We start from the raw sequence: 22,258 nt of genomic DNA, 5'->3' as shown, positions 1-22,258 counted from the left end.
GTATAATGTTCACGATTGTAATATAGTCTGATTAGACGTGATTCGTGAAGATACTAATGTGATTCGTGAAGATACTAATGTGTAGGACATTTCGAATACTGATACCAAACGTTGTCGCCTAAATATGTGAGTTGGTTAGTTAATCAAATTTTTGGATAGAAATAAATCAGAAAATTTTCAGATAGAAAATAAATCAGAAAAAATTGTCGTCTTTGGAATTTAATGTTTAGAGTCTGTTTTTTACGATCAGGTCAAAATCAACCCTGCACTAATCCAATTGGTGAATCAGCAATCTGTGTGTTCTGGATGGAGTGCCAGCTCATAGTGAATATTTTCTCTAGACGAATTTCACCGTATGAAAGATTTTTTATCCAGACCAGCATGTGCGGCTCTGCAGTTGAAGAGAAATCATTGGTAAGTAGCCTTACTGTACACTAAACTCAAAACTGCAAGCAAGTATTAAGTACATTTAAGTTAGATGAAACGATTGTCGTTCGGGATTCCAACAGCTTCTTATTTCTAGTGTAATTATTTGTGAATGATAATCATCGAAACCGGTTTTATTCATGCAGAATCTTTACCCGACGTGTAACCAAAAATTAATGCCCTCGGAAAACATTTTGCTTTTGCCAATAATTTATTTGAAGCTACCATTTGAACGTTACAGTCTAACACAAAATCTCAACTTTCTGCACAGGTCTGTTGCGCCAGGCTAATCCAGACCGAAAATCGTGACCTCGGAGGAGTTTCCTTGCTGAGACCACCACAATGTGGACGGGATATCTCGGATCGTATCTCTAACGGACAAGCTAACGAACTGAATGAATTCCCTTGGATGGCGCTTATTAAGTATCGCAAATCGGAAGGAGAATTTGGCTTCCACTGTGGCGGATCCTTAATCAATTCGCGGTATATCGTTACTGCGGCGCACTGCACTAAATTGATTCCAAATGATTGGCAGGTGTAAAAACAAACTACTATATACGATTCTTGCATCCGGAATTAAATCAAAATGATGTTTTAGGGTTGGCGTTCGACTTGGTGAATATGATCTTTCGAACGATGGTCAGGACTGTAATGAGGGAGTATGCGCTGACGTTCCAGTCGATGTGAGTATTGATAAGATTATAGTTCACAAGGATTATGATAAAAGAGTGAAGGCCCAATATAACGATATAGCGTTGATTAGGTTCGATCGGGATGTTTTATTTTCGAATTATATTCAACCGATTTGTTTGCCGGTGGACGAATCAGAACGATTGAGTAACATCGTGGGGACGAGAGCAGTGGCTGCCGGATGGGGACGGACAAAGACAGGTAGGATCGGTTTACTGAAAATTTTTGTGGTTTTTCTAAGTCCTCTATTTTTTAGCGAGTAGCAGTGATATCAGATTGAAAGTTGAGTTAGATATCAGGTATACGACGCAGTGTTCAAACATTTTCAGACCTTCCGGAGAACTATACGCGACACACAACTGTGCGCTGGTGGAAAGAAAGGCGAGGACACCTGCAAAGGTGATTCCGGTGGTCCACTGATGAGACGCATCAATTCGAGCTACTTTTTGTTTGGAATCATCAGCTTTGGACACAAACAATGCGGAACTAAAGATGTTCCCGGTGTTTATACAAATGTGGCCAAATATGTTGACTGGATTGAGAGCAGCCTAGAGTAGAGTTTCTCCGGAAAATGTAGAGCAACAACAGTAACCGTGAAGGGGTAACATCTATGAAAGCATTGAAGATGATAATACATTAGAAATTAGAACAAAATGTTTTCGTTGATATTTCTATTGCTTATCTGATGGGAGGTTATGCATCCATTACAGTTTGAAAATGCACCCGACGAACTTCAACACTTTTCCTTATTCATTCATAAGAGTCTGTTCAATAGATGTTTCTGATTACTGTATTATAATAATACCCTACTTTGAAAGAAGATATGTGATATTTCGAATCAAATGCTATCCGTGGGATCTTAATACGTTTTTGATAGATTTTAAAATCTCATTTGTTATAAAACAAGTGCAGGACTGACTTTGGAGACTAAAAACAGTGGTACCTACCAAAAGTTAGAGCTGTCTATTGGCAAAGACTGTTGCGGGATACGTTAGTTACTTTGTTTTGTTGTTTACAGTAAAATTCTCTGTGATGAAGTGTGAGATAATATTTTTTTATGGGAAGCACGTGCCAGCTTGGCTTCACTTCCTTTTGATGGGTTAAACGATCTCTCAGGTTCGACATAAAAGGCACCATGACATGTCAGTAATAGAATCTTGAAGAAGAACTCACCCAGGCACTTTTTACAGATGGTTCTATAAGAAAGATGTCATTTTGTGCTATAGGGTTTTTGTTGAAACGCTACACATTAAATAAAACCTAAATTAATCCACCTAGCGGTCAGACTCAGCCTTTCTCATTCAAACTCATCATTTGTAAAAACAGGTTTACATGATTACTTGAATCCAATAAAGGTATATTCACTCTTCGGGTTCTAAAATATTGATGTCGTAATTGAAGTGTAAAATAAGAAATTTGACGTAATGTTAGTGATCAAGACATAGCGAAATAAAAAAAATGACTCTTAATTTCGAACAATTTTCTAACGAGCGATAGCGGAAACGTTCAAATAGTACGATACCACATTCAAATTATGTTGAGACCACATATATTGATCAAAGCAGGTATAGTTTTAAATAGTCTTTAAATTTCTTTTCATTCTAAAACTTTTGAACCACATATTAAATTATTATGAAGTTTGTTATTTGTTAATTTGAGACATGACTCGTTTGTATGACACTTATGTTCAAATTAGTCGTGTAATACTTGAGATAATAGACTTTCGTTGTTTCGTTGTTTCGTTAACAATTTAATACATAACGGTTGCTTAAGTTTGATTACAATCAAATGAAAAGGGAACGTATAGGGCAGCCAAACTTTAAAACCACGTGTTCAATCATAATTCATCAGTTAACCCTTAACTAGCCCGTTCATCTAATATCAATATTGTTCAAATCGGTTTCTAAGATAATGAAGTTTCGTGATTTTCACATTCCGATACATTACAGACGAAGTTACAGTCCGATTACAGCAAAATTCAATAGGGTGTTATGAGGCAGCTAAACCTTTCATTTGATACTAATTCTGTGGAAATCAGGTCAACCATCTCTGAGAAAAGTGAGTGAGCCCAAGCAGTCATCACAATATGTTTCTTTTCATAGCTGAATTTCACATTTTTAAAAATAACAGGCAAAGTAATTATCCGTTTGCAAAACAAATCAATAGGGTCTTATGGGCAACAAGACTTTCCATATGACACTGATTTTATGAACATCGGTCCAGCCATCTCTGAGAAACATGAGTGAGATTAAATAGTCTCCAGAACACGTTTCTTTCCATAACTTCTGAACCACATGTTCAATCTTCATAAAATTCAAAAGTTAAGGGTTTTTTAGGTAGCCCGTTCATTTGAAATCAATTTTGTTCAAATCGGTTGTGTAGTTTCTGAGATATTGATGTTTCGTGATTTTTATATTTTGATACATAATCTCTAAACTAGAAATCAGATTACAACAAAATTCAATAGGGTCTTATGGGGCAACAAAAGGTCTTATTTGCAATTAATTTCATTGAAATCGATCCAGCCATCTCTGAGAAAATCGAGTGAGATTGAGAGAGCGTTACACTCACACAAACATACACAAACACATACAGAAAATGCTCAGCTCGTCGAACTGAATCGAGTGATATACGGCAATCGGCGCCTTTGGAGCACTTTTATACCTTTAGTTTTTGCAGTGATTGCTATACCTTTCTAGGAGAAAGGCAAAAAGTGTAATGATAGAAATGGCTTTTAATTTCAACTTCAATCCCGAGCAAGGCCGCAAACATTGAAATAGTACAATATCAAATTTAAATGATGTTGAGGCCACATCTTTTGATCGTAGCTGTAGTTTTAAACAGTCAGCGGGTTACGTTTCTTTCTATAACTTTTAAACCACATGTTTAAACACTATTAAATTCATTGTTTAAGGGTTTAAAAGCCCATTAATTTGAATTCAACTACATAGCTTCTGAGATATAAGAGCGATTTTCACATTCTGACGCAGTGCCAAAACTAAATGCTTGATTACAATGAAATTCAATAGCAACCTAAGTGGCAAATAGACCCTTCATTTGACCCCAAGATAGAAAGAATCGGTCAGACCATCTCTGAGAGAAGTGAGTGCGAAAAAAAAGGTGCACAGAAACACGTACACACCCATACTCACACACACACACATATACACCTATACATGCATACATGCAGAAAATGCTCGATTCGTCGAACTGAGTCGAGTAGTATATGACGTTCGGCCATTTGGATCACTTCTCTACCTTTCAATTAGCCAGTGATCGTTAAGAGAAGGTCAATATGTTTACTTTCATTATGTGATTTCACATTTTTATGAACAACGGACAAAGTTACAATCCGATTACAATGAAATTCAATAGCAACCTATGGGGCAACTAGACCTTTCATTTGACACTAATTTTGTGAAAATCGGTTCAGCCATCTTTGAGAAAAATGAGTGAGTTTAAACAACCTCATTACAAATATTTTTAGAACCAGAACAGTTTGTTAGATTGGTGTAGTGTGTTTATTGTAGTGCTCGTCCCCTCAAACTATCTCTTTGATGTTGGGGATTTCCCGAAATGCTCAACTAATGACACAATAACTCTGATAGGACACATGCGGACATTTCAAACATGATAATTGATAATAGCTAGTGTATAATATTTAAATTGAGATCAGTTATCAACGGTTTGAGTCATTGATCGGACCATGAATGCAAGTCGCTGCCACTATGTGGGACTATTTATTTGTTCAGGGCTTCCTGCTGGTAGCTGTGTTCTCGAGAGGATAATGCTTTGCTTTGTACAATTGGGTCAGAGTCAATTGGTCAATCTGGAATCTGTTTAGTGAAGCCATTGATTAGTAGCCTTAATGTGAAAAGTTAAAATTATAACTGCAAGCAAGATTGTATCGTAAAGCGGTTGATTATCGGTTGGGATTTCAGTTATCTATTAGGTATGTGTGATTTCATTAAAAGTTGATGACAACCATCAGAACCAGTAGAATCTCTTGTACGTCTTGTTAAACCTTTTTTTTATTTGAGCACTAGCTTATCCGGCAAACTTCGTACCGCCGCCATTAGTTTCATTGACTGTCTAGCTGCTAATATCTAACTGCTGATAAAAAACATACTCAAGATATGTTTTAGCTGATTTGTTTATAATTTTTTTTTTCAATCCAGTCCTCACAAAAATCTTAGTTTTTGTTTCATTGAACATTTTAAAGCCCCTTTCAACCATAATTAAATAATTTCAATACATTTTGAAAATAAACAGTCATACTTTTAATTGTTCTTAAGGAATTTATCACGTTATCTATTCAAACATTCAAAAGCTAGGCTTAATGTAAATATAGTTATACCCTTCTACCTGGCCATTCTTACAGGAACATATTTTATAAAAAAGCTTTAGAATTCCAAATAATTCAAGTTTAAAATTCGGGCTATTCGAAACACGTAAAAGTGGTCAAGGCGGCTCTTGTCACTTAATTCTATATATCCCACAGTGTCGGGGTCAGGGTCACGTGAACATGCGACTTAACCCTCTCCCGCTCACAAGGTTTATCATTAAAATTTATAGCTTCACGAGAAAATTCAAACTGAACACTTTATAGACTAACTAAAATTACTGTCAACTGTAGTATTTTGAAGAAAATGCTCAGTGATGCTCTGAGGCAGCATATAAAAGTTTATGGAACAATCGTAAGCACAACAAACTATTTTATGTCAAGATATGATAATTATAATTCTTGGTGCTCTACAGTCACCATGAGCTGGAAAGGGTTAAGCAGGTGTTAGACGAAGCAAATATTTGCTTCGTGTAATGTCCGCTTTAGAGTGAGAAGCATAAATACTCGAGGTTTATGCTACAAATTTTCAGTGACTGTCCTTGGGCTTTATCAATAGTCATCGCGCATGCGAGACGCACGGGAAATTGCAGACGTTTAAAATTGAACGGCAAGTCGGTAAGAGTAATCAGGATACGTGGGATTAATACGACTTCTCCTTTGTAGTTTTCTGTCAGAATTGTCGCTTCAATGACATTTGCCATCGGGTAGTGGCAGCAATGCACCTGTTCGGTAGTAAATTTGACCTTGAACCTATAAAGTAATAGTATTTGAATACATTCGATTAGCATATTTCTCTCAATTGAGTGTTTATGTTACTATACTTTTCTTTTCTTTTGTACAAGACTCATTTAAAGACTTTGGAAACTGACGATACATTCATTGTATTTTGAAATATATCTCTCGCTCTTTTGAAATATAAACTCTCGCTTACAACAAGAGTTGCTCCAAACGGCGTCATCTAGAAGCAACAGTTATATTTTTTTGATGTTCAGGAGAAAATTTTTGGATTCCAATCCTTTCGCCACACATTAACGTTCGCAACGCAATGGCTCTGGTGGCGGATTTAACGGAATTTATTTGACCTTTCCGTTTGCGCAGCATAAACCTTTTGTTTCATTTCGGAATTTCAGAGCTCTGCAAAGCGAGCACGCTACGGTCACCGATCCTATGGTTACTAATAAGTCAGCAGCATAATCTTTCGCGGGATCGTAATGAGAATCCAATCTATAGCATGAAGTTTCTAAGCTCGATTGTCTGCGTACTCGACGGTCCAAGTTATTCTATTCTCTTACATCGACGGAGCGATTTATCGACGTTTGAAATCAAATGGTAAATTGGAATCTGGATACACGGAACTTTAAAATTTTCACTTCAGTGAGATTAATACTTCATCTGTTTTTTATGGCAGATCTGCTGCTTCAGCACAGTGCACTTGAAACTTCGCAACATTATAGTTTTCAATTCAACATTCAACAATTAATTGTAAATCCAGAGATTTGTAGGAATACAATAGAGCCTATTTAGCGAAACATGGACATAAATCAATGTTTTTTGAGGAGTAAAACTACTATATTTTACCGGCTAACAGAAACATTGCAGCATGAGCAAATATGATCTGAGTCGGTGTGCATTTTAGAGAAAATTGAAAAGATTGATTAGATCCGAGCAATGGATAATTAAATCATCGCATATGTAGTGTTATTCTTGTTCTAACCTTCCGTTAAACTGATGCATAAAACGATTATTCGCAACTTTGCTCAAATAAGCCATGAATTTGATCTACATTATCAAGCATATGCCCTTAAATAAAATCAAAGCCACGTTGAGAGTATGCCGAGTTTGTTTTTACAGTAGTGCTACCACGCTATACTGCCGCTCATAGCAAGTCCGTCCCATTTGCGTTTTGGTGCTGATGAGAAAACAGCAATTAAAAATCGTAACTCTTTAGGTGAAATTTTGCACTAAAATGCTTTTTCAATCAAGACCATCAACAGAATTCAGTACTGCAATGACAATCCAACACCATTGCATCATAACACTTGCATAAACACCGAAATTTGATTGAAATTAGTTGAAAATCATAAGCTGGGACTCACATGCGATTACTTTCACGGTACGTAGCCAGAATGATAACAAGTTAGTCCCATAGCCAGCTACGACCGGTGATGAAAAACCAACTACTGCAAATCGATGGCGGAGCTATAGCTTGCGTTTGGAATGAATCCATCGCTGGTCAATTCATAAATGACCTTCTCTCGTGCTTCATTAAATAAGTTTATTGCGAGAAGCCTAACACAATGTACCAACTGGGCCGCTCAAAATAAAATTAGATTTTGTTTTAACATTTAATACCTACTACTGATAAATTCAAAATCAGTTTAGGTGTAGGAACTTGTTCTAAATTTTCCTGAGAGCAGTCACACGTTCGTGACTCCGGACAACTTCCAGGTAGCAGTGGAAGCAAATATGAAAGAACACCTACAGCTTAGGAAAATGTTTGCTCCGTTAAAAACAGCTAAGTAGCGTACCGAAGTATTTGATACGACTGACAAATTCATCAAAACGAAATTCACGACAATGATTGAATAATTCTTACCCACGTCTTTACATAAAATACGGATAAAATACGAAAAGTAGTATTTACTAAAGAATGCTTTAACTGACAATACAGTGACACACCTAAAGCGTTCACTGTCAACAAACAACAGCTGAAAGAAACTACTAGTGGAAACTTTGTCTTGAAGAAAACATTGTACTATCAGCTAGAGCCACACGATGTAGAACGCGTAAAATTTAATCAAACCTCCTATTGAATATCACTTCATACATCCAATTCTAAACCTGAAAACCATAAGTTGTGGTAAATATCACATTTTTCATAATCATTATTGGCTGTGGGATTGAATTGCAAAGATTTTTTCAATGGGACCGACTTGCGATCGCTTTTGCTACGGGACAAACCGACTTGCTATTTTTTTCATAGTTCCTCAGAACGAAGTATTCAAAAATATTTGTTTTATCGAAAGTAGACATAAAAAGGAATTGATTCCATAAATAAACTCAAAATTGAATAAAATGCAATTGGGACGGACTTGCCATGAGGGGCAGTAGAGTTCTTTTGCACTTAATTTATTCGTTTTTGGCTTTCGAGCTACACCTTTTCTGTACCACCGTAAAATGTGTAGTAGGCAGCGAAAACGAATTTCACATTATATGTGAATGATTAACAGGTGCTTGTTTATTCAACAACGACGCCTCGATAACGACGCTACAACAGCTTATCTACCGCTCATAGCCTGCAATCATAGTAATCTAATGACGTTGTTCTGGGAGTAAAAGGCGGGAAAAGCCGAAAATATATTTTAATGTTTTACGGCTTATTAACTTGTCGGAGATCAAAACAAAACAAACACGAAAGAATCATTCAAATCCGTTAATTTTTTTAAGGGGTAGTATCTACCAAATGCTGAAAAAACAAGGCTTTTTTATGACTTTTTAAAGGACATTTGAGAGGTAAGGTATATAAATAATATACATTGGATTGAGCAACTCTTATATAAAAAAAAATCGTTGCTATTTTTTTTACTAAATGGCGGCTGTACAGCGGTTGCCGTGAACCGCTTTTTTTAAAAGTTCTTCCGCGGCGAACAGTAGAAGGCGTGCCCAACGCCACCTATTTTTTTTTTCATTATCTACATAAGTGTCGCTAGTGAAGTACACATGATTATATTTTTAGAATTTTTCTTTGCAAAATGGCAACGGTTTGGAAAAAAAAAATTTCGACAAAAAAAATCGACTTTAATTGTTTGTAACTTTTATTGTTGTTAATCAAACGCCAAAATCGTGTGTAATTCACTAGATAATCTAATGAAGAAGCTACAGTTAAAATTTCAAGTCAATCGGATGTAAACTTTTTCAGTTCTACTGCTCGCCGATTTTGAAAACATGGTTTTGAGAAAGACGCGTTTAAAAATTCAAAATGCTAAAAATCTCAAGAATCGCAACAATACAGCCGCTAATAATTTTTTTATCCTGCGCTATTCCTGCGCCGTGAAGTTGACATTCCTGGGCTTTATTTTCCTCTTCTTCCTTTTTTGTTATCTGATGTGAGGCGATATCAGACATGCGATGCTCAGCGACTTTGACGCGGTTGGCGTCCGATCTCACGCAAATCTCAAACTTGTCACTCACATTTAAACACTTTTGAATATAACTCACAGTTAAAACGTATAAAAAACTCAAACAAAGAACGTACACAACGAGAATGGCTGATGGACTAAACAAAGGGAAATTGTGAGTAAACACGTGCTGTAGAGATGCTATAACGGTCGAAACTTGATGCAGCGACCTCTATACTTCAAATTTGAATCACTATAACGATCATAGGTAACTTCTGTTAGTTTACAATGCCTCGAAATAAAAAGAAAAACGGACATCAAAATAAACGAAAAATGATATTTTGAAGCATAAAAGTTGCTCGGTAAAAATTGGTTTAAACGAATTTTGAGTATAGACATGAGCGCAACTACGGGGGGGCTAGGGGGGGCTGAAGCCCCCCCTAGAAAGTGTTTAGCCCCCCCTAGAATTTCCCAGAGAATGATTGTATTCAATATATCTACATTCCATATTACTTATCAGAGCATCAAAATCAACACAAATTGAGATGTCGTCATTCATTGGCTAAGAACTAGTTCTGCACCCAGAATCGATTCTCAACTCTTGCTCTCTTACTCACCTTACCAGTTAGACGAGAGCTGTAATAACTCGTGATGTATTAAGAAGTCGCCATTTTACTTGGTTTTGGGCTGTGTTTCACCCGTTCTCCAGACGTCTCATCACTCGCAAGTCTCTTTCGATCTGGTCGAGCCATCATGCACGCTGCGCCCTTTAATTTCTTGTGCCGGTAGGGTTGCTGAAGAGAAGTGATTTCACAGGGTTGTCGTCCGGCATTCTTACGATGTGACCGGCCCACCGCAACCTGTTGTCTTTCGCCAGGTGTGCAATGGGGTTCTCTCCAAGCAGCGCTTGTAGCTCATGGTTCATGCGCTGTCGCCATTATCCGTCGTCCGCTTGTGCTCCACCGTAGATAGTCACCTTCTGTTCGCCGATAGGCACCTTCTGTTCGAAAACACCAAAAGGACTTCCGTAGAGGACTACCGGTTATATCAGGGTTTTGTAGTTTTTTGTATCGAAGTGGTCATGTCCGATCATCACCGTGATAGGTGCGTATGTTCTTAATGTCTGAGAAGAACGGGCCGTCGCTGAGAAAGTGGTCAATTTGTTTTGCTGCACGTTGGTCGAGGAAAGAAAGGACTTTGGACTGCTAATCCGCGGGAAGCTGCGAAGTTGGTGCATAGCAGGCTGTGCGGGCCGATAACCGGCTTATATAAGTCTTTCCTTCCGTTCATGTCCCCAACGACGATCTTGATGTCTCTACGCGAGCAGCTATCGTGCCTTGCGGCCACAAATCCACCGTACCTTCTCTCCTTTCCGTCAAAGCTCCTGGAGCGCAACGATCCGGGATCCGGGTCGTTAAGCGATCTACTGTTACATGTACTGAGCTTCTAATCGTCGTCCTTAAGCAGGTATTAGACGACGCAAATATTTGCTATTTTTGGTACGATTTTTATTTGCACAAAATAAATTCTGTATTAAAAAATAACAAATATTTGCTTCGTCTAATGCCTGCTTTATTTCGTCGGCTGGGTTTTGAATTCTTGATTCTCCGTAGTATGTTGATTTTAGTATGCTGCCTTACTAGGGCTGCGATGCCTAGTATCGCGACGGAGCTGCCGCCATAGATGTAGCTGGCGAGACACCGAATTTCATAGTTCAACCGTCCGGTCCGGATCAGTCGCTGTTTGAGCCGCCCCTAGCCTGTGGGGTAGACGCGCAGACAAGCTGCTCTCTAAGAAGAACAACTACCCCTTCCTGTCAGCATACGACCAAGTTCCCACCGGTTCACCGGTTTTTCCTTGGTTGCTCGTATCCCAGTCGGTACCACGTGGAGGTAGGAATTAGGCATTATGCCTTAAACCACACTGGGCTCTATTTCAATCTCACTAGTACGGGTGAACTGTTAAAAAACACTGCCCAGCCGTTTACCAAATCTGGCTCTCCTCAATAACGAATCAGTTGCTGAAAGAGCTTGGCGTTGACGGTGTGCTCAAGATATTCAGTACATCTTCGGAGATTCTATCCCTAAGTGATTTGTTTCTGCTTTTACGATACTATTTCAAGCGTTATTAAATAAGCATATACAAACTCTTTTTTCTCTTTTTTAAAATGACATACATGAAAACTAGCCCCCCCTAGAAATTTTCCTTAGTTGCGCCCATGAGTATAGATCAGTACTTGGGCGATGTAGATTTTGATTCTAGGATAGTTTTAGCATGATTTAAGCCAATAAAAAAAATGACAAGAAATTTTTTTTGGTAGATATTACCCCTTAAGTGAAACGCCTTTTTACAGACACCAACTGATTTTTATTTGATTGATTATATTTTTTCTTTCTAGCGCTAATATATATTTGCAAGAAGATGAATTGTCGTAAAAAATACCAAGTTGTTTTGTCACATAGCGTGAATAACCGCATAATTGTCACACTACTTAACTTTTTCAACTTTTTTGTCAAAAAAGTTTCCATCCAAATCCACATCTGCATCCTTTGGAACTCGGAAGTTATTCTGGTCCGGTAACCAACCACCGGTGATCCGTTTCTGATGTTCAGCTCATGCTTGTTGAATACATGAAAAACTTCTTTTTCCATGTGATATATTCCAAAAGTATCTTGAAAGTGACGGCATAAATGTATCATTGCAAAAATGTCAACCAATTTGACTTCAAAAGTAATATTCAATGTATACATAGTGTAAAGTAGTGCTTTCTTCATGATACTAAGTTTAGTTAAAGTGTCTATTTGCGAGAATATATTAGTAACAATGCATTTAAGGTCAAAATTTAAAAGTGCGAATTGCTCGAACAACCAATTTTGCAAATGTTACAAATATGCGATTATGGGCAGTTTTTCTCTCAATAGGAACCTGTTTTTCCACTAAAGCTCGATTAGCGTCGGCTGTACACAGGATGAAGGATAGCTTCGTTGGGTCGCTTGGTATTTCGTATCTTTCCAGTGGAATCACCACCTACCGGTTCGTTGAGTGTGTGTAAGTGCGCGAAACGATCGCGACAAAAGATTGTCTAACTTTCTTCGGCGAGACTGATATCCATTCAGGTGAGTCACAATTTTATTTTGCATATACATAATTAAATTTAGTAAGGTCTGACAACCACAAAGTCTTATTTATATGAAACCGGTCACAGTTTGAACTGTCCGTTTTTTGTGCGTACATCCCTCATAAAATTAATGATCATGATTCTAATATACTGTGATGAGCCTTGCGATGATTAATGAAGTAGCTGATGATTTCGAGCACTCGCTAGTCGATTCAAATTTGTGATGGAAACATATCAGCAAAGTAAGTTCATACCACCACCGAGAGCGCAGAGATCGCCTCACAGCATATGAATAACTGTATTAGTATGGATATCAAGAACCGCGAGTTCTAAATACTCCGTTTTAATAGCATTTCTGGTTGCTTGGTTTGCTAAAAAGGTAGAGGTCAGTTATCAGTGGTACGGGATGTTGATCGGACCAGGAACGCATGTTGCTCTAACCATGCGCAACCGTGCGAGACTGTTTTTACTGGGCCTCCTGCTAGTAGCTTTGTTTTTGGAAGGATTAGCTCAAGGTAAGAAAAAAATCGTTGTCTTTGGAATGTAATGCTGAGGATGTGCATTTAACGGTCAGGTGAAAATCAACCATGTACCAACCCGATGGGAGAAACTGGAACATGTGTGCCCTTCAAGCAGTGCCAGCCTCTGGTGGACATCTACTCCAAATCAGTGGTTGACCCTGAAGAAAATAATTTTGTTCAGAGCAGTATATGCCGGTCTGCAGCTGGGGAAAAGACATTGGTAAGTAGCTTTAGTGTACAAAACTAAATTTGTAACTGCTAGCAAGTATTTAAAGATGCGAAAACTAGAAAAGAGAGTTAGCTCCGAAAAATGATATTTCGGCGGTTAAGAGACTGTTTTGATTATACTAGGGTAACGGGGGTATTTTGCTCCCGGGCATTTTACGAATTTTATCTGATAAATTCAATAAATACTTAGGAATCATATCAATCAACACTGACTGTTTGCAGCATTATTTTGAAATTAGTTTACACATATTCAAAATCATTCCTGAATCTACCCAAAGTCAATCTCCAGTGAAGTGAATCATTACAACTACTTATAATATTTTTGTTCATTAGTTTAACAGCAACAACAACCTTGTTCCTGTTTTGTCTAATGTGCAGCCTTAAAACACAAAAAGTAACAAAATGTTGCTCAAAAATAATTTCCTTTCCGGAACAGTTGTTGCAGATGCCTAGGCAAACTCAGTCTCTGGTAACCGACCGTTAGGACGTAGCCGGCGCCGTTATAGCTTTTGAATTGGTAAAAGAATTCCAGATTAACCATCTTGCAGTGGTTTTTTGTGCATTTTCACTAGCTCAGAACCACAACAAAGGAGCACCTACGAGATGTGCGGTCGTTCTAGCTTAAGCTCAAGTAGTGTTTCATATACCTAACAATGAACGATCAAAAGTGAATAGAAATTGCGTTTCGATACGTTTTCTTACGTTTTGCAATGCCAGCAGCACTCAGCAGTATCATACTTCCTATCAGAAAATTGCAGGGTTTAGTTTTGCGGATAGATCTTAAGTACCATCTGCTGCTGTTATGGGAATTTGAACCAATCGAGTGGTTTCAACTTATTCCGCTACCTCGTAGCATCCTCTGGTTGCCTTCCGCTTTCACTATTGTTGTACTGCTTTTATATTTTTGGTTTATTTTCACTTAAGACAGAAACGTCTAGTTTCGATTATTTTGGTTAAATTCCCGATCAAACGATTATAACATACGGGTAACACAAATATATCTGAACTCGATAGAAATAAAGCCCGTAATATTCTTGATGTGCCAGAATGATGAAAAGTACAGAATTAATTCTGTTATTCATACACTTGAATGCTCAAAAGTGTGTTTTTTTAAAGCGTATTTATAACAAAATTTGAGCGGGGGCCTAGTGTGGTTGGTAACGTCTCCGCCAACCACGCTCGACGCCTGGGTTCGTATCCCACCGCCGACATAGGTGTCGATGGTTGTGAGGTGGCGTGATCCACTCACAACCAACCCAACTGGTCTAGATTAAATCCTAGCCGACACCGGGAGATTTTCTGAGGCGAAAAATCTCTGGGATCACGCCTTCCATCGCATGAGGAAGTAAAGCCGTTGGCGCCGGTCCGTTAATAAACGGGTCGTGAGTTAGGGTCGTGGGTGTGGAGTCGCCTCCCTGGGCGTCGTCGATTGGCCACAACAGTGGCGGAACTAGACCGACGGAAAATAAGCGAGAAAGAAAAATATAACAAAATTTGTTATTCAATTAACAAAATATTGTACAGGGGATAGTCAAAATAAGTAGGATAGGCAAAATTTTGATGAAATTTGAAATGCTATAGCATTGCTAAACGTTATTCGATTTTAATAATTCGAACACCATTGAACTGGAAAACTTTTGAAGTTTCATTTTCTGACCCCAGATCTGGCCTAGGTCACCGGATATAGAAAATATTCCTGAGTTCCGGTAGGCATGTCAAACCTGCTAATTCTTGGATGGATCTGGTAATGGGTTACCTGATAAAAATGCTCATTTGCATCATTGGCATAGATGACAAAATCATTTCTGAAGCGAATAGTTCATCAAGATCCTGAATCGGCCAAGAACTCATCGAGAAATGGCTATTTTTCATCCGGAAGTCCTCAGATGAACCTTTAGTAGGGGACATTTACGTTTGTGCACCAAATATAGCGTGTTACACCTCTATCTTCAGGATTTTTTATCAGGAATCTTTTAAAAGACATATATCTGAATATAGGCTGCATTGGCCACTTCCGGAACGACCTGGAGGCCCCGAAGGAACCCGTAGTGGGAGAATTCACATTTTTGCATCAAAATATAGCATGCGACACCTCTATCTTCAGGATTTTTCATCAGGAATCATCCAAAAGACATATTTTTTTAAATACAGATTACGTTGGCCACTCCCGGAACGATCCAGATTCCCCGGAGGAACCCGGAATTGGGACATTTACATATTTGCATCAAATAAAGCGTGCGACACTTCTACCTTCAAGACTTTTCATCAGGAGCCATCAAGAAGACATGTTTATGAATACAGATTACGTTGGCCACTCCCGGAACGATCCTGATACTCCGTAGGAACCCGGAAATGGGGACATTTACATTATTGCATCAAATAAAGCGTGCGACACTTCTATCTTCAGGATTTTTCATCAGGAATCATACAAAAAAAATATTTCAAAATATAGGCTGCAGTGGCCACTTCCGGAACAACCTGGATGCCCCGAAGGAACCCGTAGTGGGAGAATTTTCATTTCTGCATCAAAATATAGCATGCGACACCTCTATCTTCAGAATTTTTCATCAGGAATCATTCAAAAGACATATTTTATAAATACAGATTACGTTGGCCACTCTCGGAACGATTCAGATGCCCCGGTGGAACCCGGAATGGGGACATTTACATTTCTGCATCGAATAAAGCGTGCGACAGCTCTATCTTCAGGATTTTTCATCAGGAATCATCAAAAAGACATATTTTTGAATTCAGACTGCATTGGCCACTACCGGCACAATCTAAATACCCCGAAGGAACCCTGATGAAAAATTTGAAAAATCTTGCAGCTCTATGCGCACGCTTTATTTGATGCAGAAATGTAAATGTCCCCATTTCCAGGTTCCTACGGGGTATCCGGAACATCCCGGGAGTGGCCAACGTAATATGTATTCATAAATATGTCTTCTTGATGGTTCCTGATGAAAAGTCTTGAAGGTAGAAGCGTCGCACGCTTTATTTGATGCAAAAATGTAAATGTCCCAATTCCGGGTTCCTCCGGGGAATCTGGATCGTTCCGGGAGTGGCCAACGTAATCTGTATTTAAAAAAAATATGTCTTTTGGATGATTTCTGATAAATAAATCCTTAAGATAGAGGTGTCGCATGCTATATTTTGATGCAGAAATGTGAATTCTTCCACTACGGGTTCCTTCGGGGCCTCCAGGTCGTTCCGGAAGTGGCCAATGCAGCCTATATTCAGATATATGTCTTTTAAAAGATTCCTGATAAAAAAATCCTGAAGATAGAGGTGTAACACGCTATATTTGGTGCAAACACGTAAATGTCCCCTACTAAAGGTTCCTCTGAGGACTTCCGGATGCAAAATAGCCATTTCTCGATAAGTTCTTGGCCGATTCCGGATCTTGATGAACCATTCGCTTCAAAAATGATTTTGTCATCTATGCCAATGAGGCAAATGAGCATTTTTATCAGGTAACCCATTACCAAATCCATCCAAAAATTAGCAGGTTTGGCATGCCTACCGGAACTCAGGAATATTTCCTATATCCGGTGACCTAGGCCAGATCTGGGGTCAGAAAATGAAACTTCAAAAGTTTTCCAGTTCAATGGTGTTCGAATTATTAAAATCGAATAACGTTTAGCAAAGCTATAGCATTTCAAATTTCATCAACATTTTGCCTATCCTACTTATTTTGACTATCCCCTGTACTTTCTAACTAATTCTGATTTTTTTCTGCCAAAAACCATACAAAACTTGCTATAATTTGTAATAATTAGTATTGTAACTACTAACGAGACCAAGTTTAGACCACAAGATGATTCAAAAAGTTCGTAACAAGATATCAAGATTTGTTATGGCTTTTTGTGTAAAAAGGGTTAGAGATCTAATTCAAAAAATAATTGATTTCGTATGATCACTCCGCTGGTGATTTGGTTCGTGTTTCCGGTTGCTCAACACTTTAACGTTAGCATTGAAAAAAAAGGACAAAAATTGCCGATTTTTCACGGGTTTACCTTCACGCGCACTGATGGAACTACCCACGCAGCATCAATCATAGCAACCTATGAATCAACAGAAAAAAAAATCAATAGCTCTGACAGTCGAACTCTAACCGTGATATTGAAATCAGTGAAGTTGTTTTTCAACACAAAAACTTCCCTCTAGACTTCAATAACCACTGGTCTAAAGCTTCGATAATATCATAGGCTATAGCACGTTATACGCTGTTAGAGTGATAGCTTGCAGGAGGATAAGGTCGATAAGGGAGGATGTAGGTTGCTAAGTCTGAAGGAGAAAACAAAAGCACTATTACACGGAGCAGGTTACTTCTCAACAAGTAACACTGCAAAAAAAAAAGAAAAAAATTACTAATCGCAGTGTGGGGTCCATATAAAATTAAATACTTGTGAGGAGGCGGCAGTCCCGTCCACTGGTTTCGGAGCTGCAGACAATGACGCGGCGGCAGCGGTTGAATAAGATGATTAAGACGATTTTCCCGGCGAATGTGTCGGTGGTGATGGACGACGAGACCTGTCTCACCCTGGATGGCAAAGACTGGCAGGGCACTTCGTGTTTTGGAGGAAGTGACACTTCCGAGGTGAAGTTTATTTCACACCTCAAGTTTCCCAAGTAGGTGCTGCTATGACAGACAATCAGCGGGATGGGGATGTCTCTTCGGATTGGCAGTGAACGGGGAAATATATAGTACGGAGTGGCTGCCGGAAGTAATTTTGTTCATCAAAAAATTCTATTAGGGCGAAGACGCGGAGTTCTGGCATCGGCCCATTATTCTAAGCGATTGTTGGAGGAGATGGAATGGCGAACCCGCTCAACGTTCCCCAGCTGCGTCCAATCGAGAATTTCTGGGCAAATCCGAAGTGTAAGATCATCTTCAAAATTTTTCATGCGAAAACTGAGGAGAAATTGATAATCAAAACGAAGAAAGAACTCAAAACATGCCTACACGCAAGTTTTCGTCCGCCATGACGAAGGTTCTGGTTAACGGAAGGCCGCTCGCAAGAGAGTAGAATTTTATTGACTAGTATGCTAATGTAATTACCTTCCATGGGAAATTTTCAAACTCAATTGTCTTTTCATTCAAGGCAGACAGTGTGTGCAGCTAGGGAAGCGGAAAATAAGCGAACTAAAATATGATGAAGATTTGCAAAAATATACCGCATCCAGACGGGACATGAACCCGCAATCTCCATGTCTTCGGCATGATGTGTTGGCCAATCAAACTACTGGAACGGTGGTACTGTTCCACAATCTATATTCGTATAACATTCAACTGCCGACGGCGGTGTAACGAGAACTGTGAAGAGTTGCATAGCCGCAAGGTTGCAGAGTCCGCTTTGCCAAGCGGGTCTTAGAATCTTAGTAGAACCAGGCCATTTAATGTCAAATGAATTTAGCATGGGTTTTCTTGGCCCCCCATTACCTTTCCTTATCGTTTCTCTTGAAAAAATGTCACGTATAAATTATAAGCATGTTACTCACTCTCAATATTGGTATACTAACAACAGAAGGGCAGAATACAGTCACCTGAGCAAAATCACAATAGTGTTGTGAACAAGTGTGACATGATATTGAAAATTTTTGGTCTTGTCTCTCAGTCTTCAAATGTTTCCATGCAACTTTCATTTGCACGTTACAGTCTAACACAAAATTTGAACCTTTTTCACAGGTCTGTTGTGCTGGGCCTATCCAGACTGAGAAGCGCGGCCCAGAAGGAGTTTCCTTGCTGAGACCGCCGCATTGCGGACGGGAACTTACGAATCGTATTATTAGGGGACAAGCTACCGAACTGGATGAGTATTCTTGGATGGCGCTTTTAAGGTATCGCGATGGGAACGGAAAATTTGAGTTTCACTGTGGTTCATTAATACAGACGTTTTAGGGTGACTTTTCACGACACGCAGCTGTGCGCTGGTGGAAAGAATGGCGAGGACACCTGCACAGGTGATTCTGGTGGTCCACTGATGAAACGCATTAAATCAACCTACTACATGTTTGGAATAGTCAGTTTTGGACCAAAAAATTGCGGAAATAAAGATTTTCCTGGCATTTACACAAACGTGGTCAAGTATCTTGATTGGATTGAGAGTCATCTAGAATAAAACTACACCGAAGAATGTATGTAAAGTAACAACTTTAGCCGTGCGGGGTTGACAGAGTGAAGATATTGGATATGATAATATATTAAAACAATAAAATAGCAAAAAAAAGTTAGCTGGCATTTTTTCGTTGATATTGTGCATTTTAGGAAATATTGTACAGTTTACTCATCTGATAAAAGATCATTATGCAACGGAGAGTGATTGCTAAAGCACTCGTCGAGCTTCATACTGAATCTAGATTGATTCTACAAATTTATTCGAAAGTGTTTGTCTACTTAATCAATATGTCTGATGATACTATAGTTTTCGATCCTTCCTGGAAAAAAGGTATCGAATATTTCGAACCAAGATCTCGAATGTTTTTTAATAACGTTATAAATCTCAAAGAAATGAAATTAGACCCCAAGAACCGGGAAATGGTCCCGGAGAGACACCAGCATTGGGACAAATTTGCGAGCAAAATTGCAAGAGACGACAGGCTCAACGAAGACCGTTTCCCTTACACTGAGGTGGACACATTGGACCTTCAGTAAGTGGCTTCTTAGGGAGCTGCGTAGCTGCAAGGTTACAGGTATCAAGCTGATGGTCATGGGTTCGAATATTAGCGGAATCAGGCCACTTGGTTGTCAAAAAGAACTTAAGCAAGGGTTTATTCTGAGGCTCCTTCCACCACTTATTTCCTCTTTACCTAGATTCCATTGGAGCTGGTGGGGCATCCACACAAGGTTTGCGTTTTGGGGGACAAAGCGGACAAGAGCACAATACAGTGATTTTGGGCAGTAGGGGTCTTCAAAGTCGCGTCCGATTTTTTTATATGAATCCTAGCTGACGGGCAGCTGTTGAAATAGCTATTTCGCGATTACGATCAAAAGTCAGTTTAAGATCGAGAGTCACACCAAGATCCTTCACGTATTCAACTCTATTCAGTGTTTGACCATATATTTGGCCGGTAAATAATAAAGGCCATTTTATGCGATTAAAACTCATTACTTCGCATTTAGCAATACTTATTGTCAAACAGTTCAATTTACACCAATACACATCAATTTTACCCTGTAGACGTCGACAATCCTCGGTGGAACGAATCGTCAAAAATATTTTATGATCGTCAGCATAAAACAGCCTACAGCCAACTCTAAGTGCAGCAGCAGCGTCATTGAAAAATAAAATAAACAACAGTGGTCCCAAATTGCTGCCTTGAGGTACACCCGATTTATTGGCGGAAAAAGACGATAACTGTGATCCCAATTTTACACGCATAACACTATCGCACAAATATGAGCATAGCCAATTAACAAACTGTCGCGAAGCACTCTTTCGCAAGATTTTGCCCTTTAGTATTCGATGATTAATACGGTCGAAAGCAGGCTTCAGATCAGTATGTATTATGCCCACCTGTGCTTTACATTCCAGTTCATTAATGCAACTAGAGGTGAAGTCCAGAAGTTTCGTAGTAATCGAGCGGCCAGTCATAAAACCATGCTGGTCAGAGGAAATGTAGTGTCTAGTGCTACGTAGTATAGCTGAACTTACGACTAATTCAAACAGTTTCGAGCCAGCAGACAAACAAGTGATGCCATGGTAATTCTTGACGTTGCTGTGATCACCACTTTTGCTGTGATCACCACTTTGAAAACTGGTAATATGTTACCATAAAAAGTTTTCGTTCTTCGGAAATTTTCCTGACGTGAAGGACTTATTAAAGATGTAGCATAGTGGCTCAGTAGCCAGATGGTCGGATACGGGTTTAAAAAAAACCAAACTCGACCATCTCTATGCAAGCAAAATGTAATAACATAGTGAGTTGCAAGGTGAAGAAACGGATTGCGGTAGCGAACAGGGCTTATCGCGAATTGCGTAGCCAGCTTGGGTCCCGCAGTCTATAGATCCGCACGAAAAGTGCGCTCTACAGTACGCTGATGCTCCCGGTGGTGCTTAAGAACATACGCGTAGAGTCCTACGATCAATATTCAGTGGCAAACAAGAAAATGGAGTGTTGCGCAGGCGCATGAATCAGTAGATTACAATGCGCTGGCCACGTATCAAGTATGGCAGATGAGTGACCCCGGCGAAGATAATATTCAACAGAGACCCGTATAGAGACCAAAATACTTCATGAAATAAATACATAAAAATCGAACAGGTAAAATTTGTTTCCCATGAAATACATTCTATTGGAGAAATATTATTCTTATTTAATATTTACGTGGCAAATAATAGTTTTTAGGCTGAAAATGTCAATCATAGCCACCTTGGAAATAATTTGTTTATTTTTTTGCCAAAATTCGTTTAATTTTAATCTTCGTTTGACTGTTTTTAATTAGTCTGTTGCAAAATTTGTTTCAAAAAATTTAAATACTTAGTTACTTTACTCAGTTACATTTAACTCAATTCACCCTAAATTCTTTTTTCTTTCAGTGAACGCAATGTGTTTTTGGTGCTTTGCCACTAGTTCAATCAACTTTGATGGAGTTTTGTTGATGTTAGAAAAATGCTATGAAAATACAGGGTGTTCAATAAGTTCGAATACACTTTACAAATGTGATAAAAAAAGTGAAAATTTCCGTCAATTAGCTTTTATTGAAGCAATATTTATTGAGAACCTTTGTATTCACACAGAGGGGATAAAAATAAACCTGATCGTTGCATCAATACAAATGCAGCGAGTGAAGTCTCGGTAACACATGCAT

General features: G+C 38.8%; 1 protein-coding gene across 1 annotated transcript; it reads left to right on the top strand.

The window, feature by feature from the left end:
- Positions 1-296: 296 nt before the first annotated feature.
- Positions 297-19,654, top strand: LOC129729074 (CLIP domain-containing serine protease B4-like). The gene is made up of 9 exons (XM_055687555.1): positions 297-414; positions 698-963; positions 1,025-1,317; positions 1,373-1,515; positions 10,205-10,217; positions 13,048-13,212; positions 13,272-13,438; positions 19,136-19,287; positions 19,349-19,654. Exons 1-9 carry the CDS (start codon positions 307-309, stop codon positions 19,566-19,568), a joined length of 1,527 nt encoding a protein of 508 aa, XP_055543530.1. The 5' UTR covers positions 297-306; the 3' UTR covers positions 19,569-19,654.
- Positions 19,655-22,258: the final 2,604 nt, after the last annotated feature.

This window comes from Wyeomyia smithii, chromosome 3 (assembly GCF_029784165.1).
Source record: "Wyeomyia smithii strain HCP4-BCI-WySm-NY-G18 chromosome 3, ASM2978416v1, whole genome shotgun sequence".
In the NCBI taxonomy this organism is placed as follows: Eukaryota; Metazoa; Arthropoda; class Insecta; order Diptera; family Culicidae; genus Wyeomyia; species Wyeomyia smithii.
This window is presented reverse-complemented; position numbering and strand designations above follow the sequence as displayed.